The following is a 15,813-nucleotide window of genomic DNA, read 5'->3' as shown; positions in this document are numbered from 1 at the left end:
TTTTATATTTTATATTTTATATTTTACACACACACACACACACACAATTTGTATTACACACACACACACACACACAATTTGTATTACACACACACACACACAATTTATATTATACACACACACACACACACACACACAATTTGTATTATACACACGTTTTTAAAATAAACATTATTATATAAAATAAAATGATTATTTATGCACCTTCTTTCCTTTTCCTACTCGCGAACGCCTCGTGCTGTCCTTCTCCTACACGCGTGCATGCGATCGCCTCGCGCTATCTTCCTCATACTCACCGTCTTACGAACGCTATACTTATTGCACCGACTTACGAACGCTATACTTATTGCACCGACTTACGAACGCTATCCCTTTTCCGCGCTCATGCGAAAGCCTCGCGCCGTCCTTCTCCCACGCATTACTGCATCGTACCTTAAGATCGCGCGCGGTTTGTACGGAGAATATGCAAGGAAGGGAAGCGAAAGAAATACTGTTTGATAAAGTACCAGAGGAGTCTCTGGTTTCGGGGGGTGTCGGGAAGAACGCTTAGAGTCCACGCAAACGTACGTTAGTCCGAGCCGCACCTCGCGAATATTCACACTTACACTCAATTCGATGATTGACTGCCGGTGGATAATGTCCTTACGTTCACTGAGATTCTTGAGAACACCGTGAGATTGATTTCTAGATCCGATCCGAATAGCAAACCAAATTCCGAGAGCTTTGTCGATTTTTCCAAAGACAGCGTGCGCTATGAAAGACCGTTACTCGAGGAATGATCGAGGATCACCGGAAGGGTCGATATCGACGCAGGAGCGCGGAAAAGCTCCTGAGAGCTTGATTATGATTGGCTGATAGCGTGGTGCGATGCTGATTGGATTGATAAGACCGGCATCGGGATTGGGTTGAGGTCGCGTATGAGAGAGAAAAGGAAGAGAGAAAGAACACTAAAGAGAAGGACTAGAGTGAGTGAGATGATGGTGATGAGATTGTGCAAAAGTCGTGATATTTTTTGAACATTCCGCCCGCCTTCTACAACAGCGTTGAAGAATTATGCTATTGGTGATGGTGAGGCCGAATCCGTTGCTGGTTGCTCTGTGGGTTGATCTGGTGTCGTCGGAAGCACTGCCAACTTTGTGATAGATCGCTTGAGTTCTGTTGTGGCCGTCTTGAGGGTGACCACTCTGCAGAGACCGTCCGAGCCAAGATGAAGCTGTGTTACCCGAGCAAGAGGCCATTTTGATGGGGGGAATCTCTCATCCGTGAGAAGTACAAGAGAGCCGACCTTGATTTGTGTGGAGGGATGATGCCATTTCGATATCGTTAGCTGACGTTGAAGACATTCAGCTGACCAACGTGACCAGAAATGCTGGAATTGTTGCTGAATGAGCTGCCACCGAGATAACCTTGGAAGGGGCACTGCGGAGAGAGATGGCTCCGGAATTGTAGTTGGCGCTGCCCCGATGATGAAGTGCCCGGGGGTGAGGGCTGCCAGGTCTTCTGGGTCGTCAGAAAGTGGACACAATGGCCTGGAGTTGAGGACTGCCTCGATTTGAACTAGAAGAGTCGTAAGTTCTTCATAGGTTAGGGCAGTCTCGCCTATAGTTCTTCGCAGATGATGCTTGACCGATTTGACAGCGGCCTCCCATTTACCGCCGAAGTGAGGGGCTGCTGGAGGATTGAAGACCCAAGTGGTGCCGTCATGGGTCAGTAGCTAAGCAAGTTCCGAGAATTCCTTTGATCCCGCATTGAATAGCCGCTTAAGAGATGTATCTGCCCCCTGAAAATTGGTTCCACAGTCGCTAAAAAGAGTTTGGCAGATACCTTGCCGTCCCGTTAACCGCCGATACGCTGCGATGAATCCGTCTGTCGAGTAGTCCGTCACTGTCTCCAGATGAACCGCCGAAGTTGAGAAGCAAACAAAGATGGCTAACCATCCCTTGTGACACTTAGCCCCTCGTCCTCGCCAAGTTTTAAGAGTGAGGGGGTCGGCGTAATCGACCCCTGTGTTGAGGAAGGGACGAGATGGCGTAATGCGAGATGATGGCAGTTGACCCATGAGTTGCTGTGCCCTTACGCCTCGTTGTCGAGCACACCGAACGCAGCGGAGAATGTGAGATCTTACTGGAGCTCGGCCACCAACGATCCAGTAAGCCTGGCGAAGATAAGTCAAGGTTACCTGAGTTCCGCCGTGAAGAGTCCTTAGATGGGCGTCCGATATAATGAATCGGGACAGATATGAATCCCGTGGCAAGATGGCTGGGTGCTTGCATTCAGAGTCCAATTGAGAATGCTTGAGTCGGCCTCCGACTCTGAGGATGCCCGAATGATCGATGAAGGCCGTAAACTTGGCGAGAGGATGAGACCTTGACAAGTGTGCTCCGCTTGAGATAAGTGTCAGTTCCGATGAGAAGTACGCCGATTGGACTGACCGAATCCAATATAGTCGTGAAACTTCCAGATCTGCAGGTGTGAGAGGTGTGGCCAGAGAAGACTGTGGTATGCCTTTGAGGATCGCGCAACACCGTTGACAGTGAGCCGTAATCCGAAGAAGCCGTGTGAGCAATGAGTAACGATAGAGAAGCTCCCAGAGGTGGTGTTGCCTTATTGTTGAGGAGGTGAGAAGAAGCCCGGGCCGCTCCTCAAGTCGCCGCCGAATCTAGCTGTGATACCGTGCTTGGCCAATGTTGAGGAGACTGTGCTAGCCACGAGGGACCGTTCCACCAAAGATGATGCCGAGAGAGTTGCGCGGAAGAGAGACCGCGAGAAGCACCGTCTGCTGGATTCTCCTTGCCGGGAATAAACCGCCAATGGCCCTGAGGTACGCGTTCTTGAATTGCCGCAACTCGATTCCGAACGAAGTCCTTCCAGCGAGAAGGATGACTGTTGATCCAGGTGAGCGATACTGATGAGTCCGTCCACAGGTAGATTGGTATCTCCGCGAGTTCTAGTGTTCGTTGAACATAGCTGATGAGACGAGGGAGTAGAACCGCTGCCGTGAGTTCCAGCCGGGGAATGGTGAGCCTTTTGAGAGGTGCGACCTTGGTTTTGGCGCAGACCAGTGTGATGATTGGCTCTGTCATGTGATGGGTGACCTTGATGTAAACTGCAGCCGCCATGGCAAGTTGCGAAGCATCCGAAAATCCATGAAGTTCGACCGTGGCTGACGGCGTGAGAGACATCCACCGAGGAATCGTGATGGAAGTCAGGGCCGACAGCTCTGAACGGAAGTGCGTCCACCGATCTCGAAGTTGCGGCGAGAGACAGTCATCCCAGCCGACCTTTTTCAGCCACAGTTCCTAGAAGAGAGTCTTCGCCCTGATGATTACCGGAGATAAGAATCCCAAAGGATCAAACAGTTGTGCTACTTCCGACAGTATGGTCCGTTTGGTGATGACGGGCCGGTTGGAGGCCTTACTCTGGAAGACGAACTGATCTGAGTGAGGCTGCCATGTGAGTCCCAAAATCTTACCCTGCGTGTTAGCGAACGAGTGAGGCTCTACTGCTGCGCCGTCCCTAGGGAGAGCCCGAAATAGTTCCGGATGATTACTTTGCCACTTCGTCAGAGGAAAGCCGCCCGCCTTGCAGAGGTTTACTAGTTGGTGAGCGATAGAGATCAGCTCAGGAAGAGTGTCAGCGCCACCGCAGATGTCGTCCACATACCGTCCCTTGAGGAGAGGGGGGACCGCCAGAGGATAATTCCTACCTTCGTCTTCGACAAGTTGAAGGAGGATGCGAACAGCCAAGAAGGGGGCTGATCGTGTGCCGTACGTGACCGTCGTGAGTTGGTACGGGATGATGTTGAGTTGATCGTCAACCCAAAGGATCCGTTGGAGATCCCAATCGTCTGGATGAACCTGAATTTGGCGGAACATCTTGGTGATATCCGTGATAAAAATGTACCGGTGTCGTCGCACCCAGAGTAAGATATCTGAGATGTCTAGTTGGAGGTTCGCACCCGTGTGCAGAATGCCGTTGAGGGAAGATCCCGTGCTGGTGAGGCTGGACCCATTGAATACCACTCTTAATTTGGTGGTGATACTGTCATCCTTAAGGACTCCATGCTGAGGGGGGTAGAACACCGGTGATGTTTCTGGAGTGGAGGGGGAAACCCTGACCATGTGCTGTAGCTCTTCGTACTCCCGAATAAATGATGAGTACAAATTCTGGTAGGTCGGATACGTTGAGAGGCGCCGTAGCATGCGTTGTTAGCAGGCAATGTTGAACAGTTGTTCGCGTCTCCCCTAGATGGCTGGTCTGGAACTTGAGGGGGAGCCGTACGACATAACGCCCAGCACTATCTCGCGAATGAGTGTCCTTGAAATGAGTTTCGCACTCCTCATCGTCAGGGTTGAGCTGAATTGCGGAGAATGAGGGAACCTCTTCTTGAATCCAGAACCTTGTGAGCATGTCGTGAAGCTCATGATCCACCACATGATGAGAACTATGAGCTGTGGCCGATGGTGTAGAGGTCGGACCGAGGACAATCCATCCAAAAATTGTGTGTTGAGCGATGGCGATCCTCCTCCGACCCTTTAATGATATCGGGCTGGATGAACAGACCATAGGAGTCGGCACCGAGGATTAAGTCTATTGGTCCGGAGGTGAGGAAATCCGGATCCGCCAGCTGGAGCCCGTGAAGGTGAGGCCAACTATGCTCTGCTGTCGCTATAGACGGGAGTGAGGTTGTTAAATTCTTGAGGATGTAAGCTGTAACCTTGATGGATTGCGAAGAGTAAATTGAGTGAAGTGTTAGGGGGACGACACCCCGAGTTCGCTCCGACTGAGATCCGCCAATACCTATGATGGGGACAGAGGCGTGCCGTCGAGGTACCTGAAGGGTTTTGATAAGTTGTCCAGAAGCAAAGGTGAGTTCCGATCCGAGATCGATGAGCATCCTGACCGAGTGAGGCCAGCCGCCAGGTGATCGGATGATGGCGCAACAAGTAGCGAGTAAGACTGCCGGACGAGTGAGAGCTGCCGAGTGAGATGGAGCGAGGACTGCGTGCGTGAGTCATTCCGAAGCCGCTGATGTGGTGCTCTCATTTGGTGAGGCTAGCGCCGGCATTTGTGGGGCTGCGGTTGAGGAGGTTACCCTGCCTTGTGTAGCTGACCGACGTGGGGGCGGTTGGCCATCCATGTGTATCATGGTATGATGCTTGTTGCCGCAGTCTCTGCACCTCTTGGAGTTTTGACAGGCGAGTGCGTTATGCCTGCCCAAGCAATTGAAGCAGAGTCGAAGGTCGATTATTATGTTACGCCGCAGATGAGGAGACATATCTCTGAAACGAGGACAAGAGACAATGTAATGAGGGCCAGAACACAGTGCACATCCAGAGGTCTCCGAATTTCCAGAGGGGGGTGAGATGGCCACATGAGCGGTGGCCGTAGATGGTTTGCTGCTGTGTCGTAATGCCTTGTTTTGTCAGGTGATGTCTAATTGATTAACTTCACTGAAGAGAGAGTGTCCGATGAGCAGTGCGTCTCCGAGGGTGAGAAGGAGAGGTCCGTATACCGCGTACGAGACTCACAAGATGGCCGGGGAGAGAGCGTTCCAGCCGGGGAATGTGGTCAAAAGCACCGCGTGGCTACAGGAGCGAGAGAGAGCCTAGTCGCGTCGCGGAGATCCGTTGTCGAGCGCCCGAATCCGTCCGAGCGTCGCCGAACACGCACGAACCGGCGGGCGCGCCGGAAGTCTGAGAGCGAGAGAGAGAACGCGCCGAGGATCGTTCTCGAGCTTTCGCCGGTAGCACTTGGAAAGCACACACTCGAATTTCTACGTCCGTGCACAGATATGTTCTTTCAGATTCACTGAGGAGAGAGTGTGCGATGAGCCGTCCGTATCGCGCGCACGAGGCTCACAAGATGGCCGCCGAGAGCGTGAGCCTGAGCACGTGTCGCAGAGATCCGTTACCGAACGCCCGAGTCCGCCCGAGCGTCGCCGAACACGCACGAGCAACCGAGCCCGACGGAAGTCAGAGCGAGAGAGAAAGCACGACACGGATCGTTCTCGAACTTTCGCCGTTAGCACGTGGAAAGCACACAACTGAATTTCTAAGCCCGCACACCGATATGTTTGTTACCGCACCCACCGATCCGGCTCGAAGGACCAAAAATGTTTGATGAAGTACCAGAGGAGTCTCTGGTTTCGGGGGGTGTCGGGAAGAAAGCTTAGAGTCCACGCAAACGTACGTTAGTCCGAGCCGCACCTCGCGAATATTCACACTTACACTCAATTCGATGATTGACTGCCGGTGGATAATGTCCTTACGTTCACTGAGATTCTTGAGAACACCGTGAGATTGATTTCTAGATCCGATCCGAATAGCAAACCAAATTCCGAGAGCTTTGTCGATTTTTCCAAAGACAGCGTGCGCTATGAAAGACCGTTACTCGAGGAATGATCGAGGATCACCGGAAGGGTCGATATCGACGCAGGAGCGCGGAAAAGCTCCTGAGAGCTTGATTATGATTGGCTGATAGCGTGGTGCGATGCTGATTGGATTGATAAGACCGGCATCGGGATTGGGTTGAGGTCGCGTATGAGAGAGGAAAGGAAGAGAAAAAGAACACTAAAGAGAAGGACTAGAGTGAGTGAGATGATGGTGATGAGATTGCGCAAAAGTCGCAATATTTTCTAAACAAATACATAATCATTTTTTTCATTTTTTAACACATTTATTTATTTATTTATATTACCATACATCACCCCATCTCAAGGTTTCAGACAAAATTTCATTCACAGCATAAGCTAATAGTTCGCAATCTATGATAGATGTTTTATTATAGACTTCGCGCAAGATTTTGACCGCAGAATCTCTCTCAGCGCCAAACATATTACTTTGCAAACTCCGAACAAATTGATCGAAACTCTCATTTACAGCTTCTAGATTCTCGCACAGCTTCAAATATTCGTGATTAACACAGTGTTCGAGTTCGAATAAGAAAAATATAGTTGACGGTTTCATGTACAAGCAAGAATCGCGCAACGTAAGTTTGACAACACTCGCATCACTTATTTTAACAATCTCAATTGTTAAATCGTTAATCCATATCGGTGCATGATTAGGCGTCTGTACAAGTTGTTCAACGTCCGCTCGTTTCAGCAGTAGCGATTCCCGTGTGTCAATAGATAATACGATTCGGTTGCCTCGGTTATCGCCCAGATGCAGTTCCACGTAAAATGTTATTCCAACGCTGATTCCAATATCTAAGTATTTATAAGCAGTGCGCGTCAAAGCAAATCTGCGTACCAAAATACGTGGTTTATCGCATCTGAAAAATACAAAAAATATGAAATAGCATAGAAAAAAAACATATATGAAAAATATATGAAAAATATATACAAAACATTTGTGATACTTACAAATCAAGTGGTTTCTTGTACGGCTTAATTTCATCTCGTGGTTTCTTGCACGGTTTAATTTCGTCTCGTGGAGCGTAGTAATTCGCGCGTTTGCAACCGTTGCTGGTGCTTCCTTCAACGGAGTACATTTTGTCTCTCGGTTATGAGAAATGAACCGTTGGTACTAGCAGTTGACGCGACACTGATCGTATAAAAAATTAATCGAATGTATGTGACGCTTATTTTTCAAAAGTATGATGTGGTGGGAGATCAATGCTCTGAAAATTTAAGAAAAGGGGAAACGGTTAACGTATGATGCGATGGGATATTATTGCTCTGAAAAAGGAGAAGGGGAAACGGTCAACGTATGATGCGATGGGAAATTATGGCTCTGAAAATTTAGGAGAAAGGGAAACGGCCAACGTTAAAAGGAATTCTTAGAAACGACTCGCGAGGAAAGGAGTGGGGAGAATAAGAAATAAAAAACATTAAATACGTTTACACATTTTATTTATAAAAATATTGCAATTTTTTTTGGTGGTGCGACCACCAGTTAAATATTTTTAATACATTCTGTAATGCGCAATTCTTAACATGTTTTCCGCATCGTATAGTATTAGTAACATCTAGATTATTTAAAGATTCAATATCTTCGTAATCAGCATCCAAAGTCTCGATGATTAAATTTTCTCTCGCAAGATTCTCAAGCAAATCCACAAGCCATTCCCGTTTCTGGTATCCCTTGACGTACACGAGAGTCGACGTCTCGTCATCCTCTTCTGTTCCAAGCACGGCTGATGTAATCAAGCGTTTAGCCATGCTGTACGGCACGTTTCCGTTTTCCCATCGTAATCTATGGTGATTCGCGATCAGCCAGGAAGCGCAGGATTTGTCGGATTTTGTGAGGAGATTCCATGGTAGGGGGTATGTAAAAATGTAATGCGCCAGAACGGTCCCCTTTCTCAGCACCGCCACCTCCTTTACGACAAATTTCATCCCGACGAAGAATCCTTGTAGGTCGACGAACGTTGGTACGGACATAACGTTTTTCTTTTTATATCAGCACGTCGAGAACAAGACTGCGATTGATCCTGATGTATTATAGATTTTATATCGTCTTATTCCCCCCATACTTAGGTGATTTTGCGCACAACATTGGTCAACGGGTTGTACTGAATCACGCGATCGTGTATGATGAGGCAGTACGCTGTGGTATTCGGCGGCACGTTCTCCTTACACTCGAATTCCAATCTCACATCCACGGTTGCGCTTTTGACCAATTCGTTTTGTCGAGAGCAATCGATGATCACGAATGGACCGTTACGTAAAATTGCGTGACGGTGAGACTCGGCTCGAGATACTCGTATACTTTTTGCAGAAACGTTGATACGTGTCGTACAAAATCGACCAGCTGTTTTTATCGAAATCCAGATTCATATCGTCGTACGGATAACATTCCGAGTTCAGATAGAGTTTCACGTTGATCAATTTGCAGTCGTCGAATCGACTCGTATTCTCGGACATGACGTTCTTCCGACCTGTCTGCAGAACGAAAATAACGTATCGCGGCTTCTCCAGCTGAATCGCGGTCTTAATGGGCCACGAATGTTTGGTTGTACGCTGCAATAGCGGAAATTCGTACAGATCCCACGAGCGGAAACCCATACTGACGTATTGTCCGCTTTCCAAGGCGCGCAGCATCGATAATTTGTTAATCTCGTTCAATACGACGTGCGGCATTCGCCATTGTATCTTGAATATGTCGATCACAACTCCAACACCAAATTTCCAATCAGGCAATTGTTGTCGTTGCGCGATCGTATTAAGATCAATTCGTGACGAGCGTTAATCACCACGCGCCTGTAATCCTCGCAAAATCCCAATAACATGTAGAGCGGTACGCAAAAATTAAAGTATCCATTCGTGTTAGTAGGCGAATACCAGCCGTCGTTTCTCATAATCACGGTTCTATGATGATATCGTTACATAATTCTTGAGTGTGCTGGTTATTCCCACATTTCTGCTACGATCAATCTCCACACCGTCGAGTTCGTATCGAATCTCATCGAACATGAACGCGACGCAATTATTTCCCAGTACAACATCAAACCCTTCAGCTGGTTTGTTTATCTTTAGTTTTCCCTCGATGTATAGAAAACTTTCATACGGCAACGTATACAGATCCTGTTGTTGTATGGGTATTCGTATCTCATCGCTGTGCTCAAACGTCGTATTGGCGTAAGGGTTGTACGTGTGAGTCTCGATCTTGACGATACGATCGTCAAAGACCGGCTCGCCTTCGATGTTAAGGATATCGGTCATGTTTTCTCAGATATTTCGCACCGCGAATCCCAAAGATTGCAAAAATTCAACGTTTGACGCGTTGAGTTTCTTTTTCTTGGCGCAACCGAATAATCGAATATTAGCTAATGTTGACGTTGTTGTTGTTGTTGTCGCGTTATCTCTCGCGTCTTTCGCTCTGCTCAACACGAGCATCTCATGTATCGCGCGCTAACTTTGTCGCCGTCGTACGTGCAATCTGATAGTGATCTCTTCTCCTCGAAAATCGAGCAATCGTCCGTCTTGATCCGCAACGCGTATCGTTAGATCCGTAATGCTCCGTGTGATGATCGGCAGGTAAATGATCTGCGCCGGCGTTTCCGATATCTTATATCCAGCGGTCACGTTACACTCTACGCGGATAATGTTTACATTGATGATATTAATCGGTATGTCCGATTGGTGCCATTGCCCCGGCAACAATATACGCTTCGACGAGAATCCCAGCAGCGATCCAATGTTCTTGGGTTTGTTAAAGTTTACTCTGAAAGCGCACTTGATCTCGCTATTCATCGTATTGTAATTAGCACGGAGCACTATCGGGTTTTCTACAACCTCGTCTTCGTCACCGTTCGCTCGAACGGTCTCCTCTCGCGATATCCCCGCGATATCACCGCGTTTGTCGACACGATTGCCGGAGCGAACTACGCGTCGCGGGCGTTTCCGTGAAATTGCACGTTTCAAAAACTTGTGTATTGCGTGTATCTCGTACGATCCCTCGGGAATCGTAATTTCCGTGTCATCCTCATCGAAATAAAATTTATTATTCGAGGAATTCACGCTCGATATCGTATGATAAGTCTCAAAATTTGGTAGAATCGGCAATACATCGCCTCGTTTCGCTAACGGAAGTATCCGCTTTTTCGTCGACCTTTTCCGCGTAGTCCTCATCTTCGTCTTCGTTTTCGTTTTCATGACCATGCCGATTTTTGTCTTGGCTTTCATCGCTGCCCAAACAGCTGTAGCTGCGGCTCTCTCACCGAGAGTCGAATCTTTCGCGACGATGCGAGTTCGCGCTTTCTCAGCGAGTATCCTGTCAGCCGCGTGTCTCTCGGTGAGATCGGTATTCCGGGAATACGCAGTATCGTGCTCGGGACAGGCCGCGTTTAATGGATTTATACCCCGATCACCTCTCGCCAATCGTTTTTCTAAATGAGTGCCCGGACCGCAAAACTGATAGCCGGAGATATGTAACTCGAAAGGAAGGACATTTATCGCACGATTTAATAGACCTCTACCTATTTTCGTTGACATTCACCGCAATTTTTTATCAACGGTGCTGGACCGTCGATGTGCGTCCGCTGCCACGGCTCGAAAGGAAGGGCGTTTATCGCACGATTTAATAGACCTCTACCTATTTTCGTTGACATTCACCGCAATTTTTTATCAACGGTGCTGGACCGTCGATGTACGTCCGCTGCCACGGTTGATTGTAATGTTCGTAACAGCGCCGATATTATTGAACCTCTAAATCCGTTTTTATATGTTCCGGAAGCTTGTCCCACAGGTAGTGGACGTGATCGCCGCACATTCGCAGCAGAACAACTTTTGACACAAATTGTAACTGTTCGGCGCTCAAATTGCAAATATCGGAAGGTCTCGACAGTAGGACGAACATTTTCGTTACTGAGCGATTCGCGGTTCCGCGCATCTATAAATAGGCGTTCGATCCAGCGTTCTTCAGTCGATAGTGTGAAAATGAGATTCGTGCGACAACCTTTGGCGATACGCGTGACGAATTGCGACGACAGATTACAATCGATGGGGGATAACGCGGAGATGCGCAAGCATGGTACGATGCTACCGACTACTATACGCGCAATCGTTTGCGGCTCCTCGAATTGTGGTAAAACCAACGTTCTGATAAGCCTGCTGGAAAGTCCGCACGGTGTACGTTTCGAAAACGTGTACGTGTACTCAAAGTCATTGCAACAACCAAAATATCGATATCTGGAGAATTTGATGACATCGATCGACGAAATCGGCTATTTCACATTCTCCAACAACAGTGACGTCTTTCCGCCGAGCGAGGCGCGTCCAAACTCGATTTTCGTGTTCGATGACGTGGCATGCAATAAGCAAGATGCTGTGAGAGAGTACTTTTCAATGGGCCGGCACTCGAGCGTCGACTGCTTTTATCTCTGTCAGACGTACGCGAGAATACCTAAACATCTGATACGCGACAACGCGAACCTGCTGATCCTGTTCAAACAGGATGGTACCAACCTGAAACACGTGTACAACGATCACGTGAATACCGACATGCCATACGATGAATTTTGCGCGTTGTGTCGCGATTGTTGGCAGTGCAAGTACGGATTCGTAGTGATAGACAAGGACAGCTCGCTCAACGATAGTCGATACAGAAAAGAATTTAACGTGTTCGCGATACCGCAAAATTAGTCGTTGCCAATACTTCGTCGGAGGTGAAATGTAAGAGAGAGAGAGAGAGATTAACATTTTTTGCTTTTCCGCGATGGCTGCGATCGATAAGAGCGAGGATATTCGCGAGCGCGAGAAGATTGCGAGGGCAATTGTGAAAACGAGCGAATCGATTCGCAAGAAATATCGCGCTTTGAAGACCGGTAAGATCGATGAGGATATCGTGTTGTACAGGCGCTTTAGACCTCTCATCGAGCCGCTACGAAAGATCGTCGACAACTCTAGCTCGATCGCGGTGAAGAACGAGCCGGGGAGTAACACCGACGCGGGGATCGAAACGTTATCCATCCCGAAGCACGAGAAAGATGATGCGACACCATCCGCGTCAATGAGAACCGTACAACCTACGATGTCCGAATTACTCGCGAACGAGGATGTTTTCGAAACCACAGACGACTCGCTCGTGACATCCGTCCGAAATTAGTTGCAAACACTGGAAGGCCGAGAAACGTTGCGAGATCAGTTAGGTCCGCTGGGTCGGAGGTACGTCTGGCCTGTCCTGAGCGGCGATCGAGAGAGCGGTATTGACACCGTGTACGGTGTTTATTTCGACAACGATGGAATGATGTTCGGTAATAAACGTTTTGACGTGGACAATGCGGATAACATAATTATCGACGACGTACGATACGTCGGCACACCTGGTCTTTACGAGTTGATCTTCAAAAAAGTCCCCGATGACGTCATCTATACAGAGGATGACAAGCAAACGTACAAGAGTATGCTGTTGACGACGAACGCGCATAAACGCAATCACGATGCGCAGGGTCGATTAATGAGCAACAGGGGATACAAGTACAAAGAAATAATCGCAAAGCTGATACCAATCGAACCCAAAAAAACAAAATCTGGAAAGGGATTATTCGCGCTTCGCGCGATGACGCTAACCGACAACAAGATCGACTACGTGCACTGGGACGATCCCAACGAGCTGGTGGATCGTTTACGATTGCTCGACGCTTCGCATCAAGCGGGCCACAACGGCTACAACAACGAGATCCTATCGATCATCAAGGAACTTCGCGAAGCCGGTATTATTATAAATTAAGCGGTATCTCGACAAAACTAATCAATCGATCGACCGACGTCTCTCGCATCGATGATGCGCATCAACAAATTTGGAATGTCCGAGCAGAGCAAAGACGCGACGAATGCCATTTCGAATCGTCGATGGAACGAATTAATGAGAAATTTCGTGCGCGATAACGCTCTGTGTCGCACCGTTACGGACTTTGACGCAAGGTCGCGCAAGATTCATCGTGTAGCGCAACCTGTGGCTGATACCGACGCCATCAACAAACTGTACGTGGATCAATCCGTTAAAACGTTGAGAAATCAACTGAAAGAGTTAGACGAGAAACTTGCAGCGTTAGAGAAAGACGTGCGAGCGTTATAGATTGTGGTAAACGAGCTTCGGCGTGCGAATATCGCTAGATTAGAAACGCCAACGAAACGTCAACGAACGACAACGAAACGACGACGAAACGTTAACGAAACGTCAACGAACGCTAACGAAACGTCAACGAACGACAACAAAACGCCAACGAAACATCAACGAACAACAACGAAATGACGACGAAACGTCAACGAAACGTCAACGAACGACAACAAAACGACGACAAAACGTCAACGAAACGTCAACGAACGACAACGAAACGTCAACGAAACGTCAACGAATGACAATGGACGACAAGAAACGGTTCACGGACAGCTACGGACGGTTTACGAACGGCTACGAACGGTTGAAGGACGGCCGAACGCTTCAGGAACGGTTGTCGGACGGTTATCTAAAGGCTCAGGAACGGTTCAGGAACGGCTGCGACGAATTAGGAACGGCTACCGAACGGGTCAGGAACGGCTACGAACGGCTATCGAACGGCGACGAATGACGGATGACAAAGAACCACTATTGAAAGACGATGAACGGGAATAAACGGTTATTGAGTGGTTAAAAGTTAGAGATATAAATTATAATGTAATTTCTTTACACGTATTATTACACGCCGACTAGCCGCACCGCTAAAAACATGGCATTGTTAAAATCCAACAGACGTAAAAATATCGAGAAGCTACGACTCGTCGAGGAACTGCATGCTTCGGCGAGAAGAAATTTTCTCCGAAGATGCGTCGTAGTGCGGGGTTACGATGACCTGTGGCAAGCCGACATCGTCGAGATGCGTCCGTACTCTCGTTTCAACAGAGGTTACCACTACATACTCACCGTCATCGATGTGTTGAGCAAGTACGCGTGGGCCGTACCGCTCAAGAATAAAGGTGGAAGCGAGACGGCTGACGCTATCGCAGAGATAATTCGAAATAGCGAGGCGCCCGAAAAATATGCAAACCGATATGGGGAAGGAATTTTACAACGCCAACGTGCAACGTCTCGTGAAGAAACACGGCATCAATCATTATTCCACGTATTCGGTGTTGAAGGTATCGGTCGTCGAACGATTCAATCATACGTTAAAGAACGATATGTGGAAGATGTTTACGCTCAACGGAACTTACAAGTGGGTCGATGCGTTGCCGCGACTCGTATCGGATTACAACGCACGCAAGCATCGAACGATCGGCATGCGACCCATCGACGTTACCCCCGCGATCGCCGAAAGACTCTTGGATACTGTGTACAACGCGATAAAGATCGCGGGTCCGGCAAAGTTCAAAGTAGGTGACCCGGTACACGTTAGCAAGTACAAGACGATCTTCGAGAAGGGTTACACGCCAAACTGGACCACCGAAGTGTTTAAGATCGTTAAAGTGCAACGTACTAATCCCGTAATCTATCTACTCGAGGACTATCGCAAAAAATCTGTCGCTGGAGCGTTCTACGAGTACGAGTTGCGTCGCGCGACTTATCCGGACGTGTATCTCGTGGAGAAAGTACTGCGCAGGAGAGGTGACGAAGTTTACGTCAAATGGTTGGGATTCGATGGATCGCACAACTCTTGGATACACAAGGACAATGTGGTTTAATTCGTACAAACTGTATTTTATTTTTAACATATAAAGAATATGAAATACATATAAAGTATCTGAAATATAAAAAATATATGTAAGATGTATACAGCATATAAAATATGAAATATAAAAAAGAAAAAAAGAAAGATAGAAATATATATTTCTTTTGTTTTCCTTATACATACATACATACATACATTACATACATACATACATACATTACATACATACATACATACATATATACATTACATACATACATACATACATATACATACATTACATTACATTACATTACATTACATTACATTACATTACATTACATTATATTACATTATAAGGGTATTCGGTAATGTCCCCATGGTAGAGTGTCGGTCGAATCAGGTACGATATATCGCTTGTCGTCGTACGTACTCAGGGCGATTTTTGTCTCGCTGATTGTGTACACTTCGTGCAATTTTGATCTTATGCAGGATTGTTGTCGAGTCATTTCAATTTCATCGCGCAGACACCGCGTGTAATCGTCGAACGTTATCGTTCTCGCTATGACGGTACGCTTGACACCTTTAACCTTTTTTGTATCCGTTTTACTATTTACTCGCAACACGTACATTTTTGCTCTAAGCCCGACAAATTCAGTCATGATCGCACCGTTATTCTCGTCCTTCATCAAACCCGGCACTTTCTTGTTCTCGAGCGGTATACCGTACGCGTTGTTAGCT

The 15,813-nt window shown here is 47.6% G+C and overlaps 3 protein-coding genes across 3 annotated transcripts; all 3 read right to left on the bottom strand.

The window, feature by feature from the left end:
* Nucleotides 1–1,051: 1,051 nt before the first annotated feature.
* Nucleotides 1,052–3,182, bottom strand: LOC138937376 (uncharacterized). The gene is made up of 3 exons (XM_070303588.1): nt 2,774–3,182; nt 2,180–2,505; nt 1,052–1,714 (listed from the first exon to the last, which is right to left on the bottom strand). The coding sequence occupies exons 1-3, from the start codon at nt 3,180–3,182 to the stop codon at nt 1,052–1,054; spliced, it is 1,398 nt and encodes a 465-aa protein (XP_070159689.1).
* A 117-nt stretch (nt 3,183–3,299) lies between these two features.
* On the bottom strand, nt 3,300–4,202 carry LOC138937370 (uncharacterized). The gene has a single exon (XM_070303578.1). The coding sequence runs from the start codon at nt 4,200–4,202 to the stop codon at nt 3,300–3,302; it is 903 nt and encodes a 300-aa protein (XP_070159679.1).
* A 4,276-nt stretch (nt 4,203–8,478) lies between these two features.
* On the bottom strand, nt 8,479–9,667 carry LOC138937364 (uncharacterized). Its single transcript, XM_070303564.1, has 3 exons — nt 9,332–9,667; nt 8,715–9,097; nt 8,479–8,614 (listed from the first exon to the last, which is right to left on the bottom strand). Exons 1-3 carry the CDS (start codon nt 9,665–9,667, stop codon nt 8,479–8,481), a joined length of 855 nt encoding a protein of 284 aa, XP_070159665.1.
* Nucleotides 9,668–15,813: the final 6,146 nt, after the last annotated feature.

The sequence above is a fragment of the Polyergus mexicanus genome, unplaced genomic scaffold, assembly GCF_030449975.1.
Source record: "Polyergus mexicanus isolate NDT 795.1 unplaced genomic scaffold, iyPolMexi1.0 SCAF_1, whole genome shotgun sequence".
In the NCBI taxonomy this organism is placed as follows: Eukaryota; Metazoa; Arthropoda; class Insecta; order Hymenoptera; family Formicidae; genus Polyergus; species Polyergus mexicanus.
This window is presented reverse-complemented; position numbering and strand designations above follow the sequence as displayed.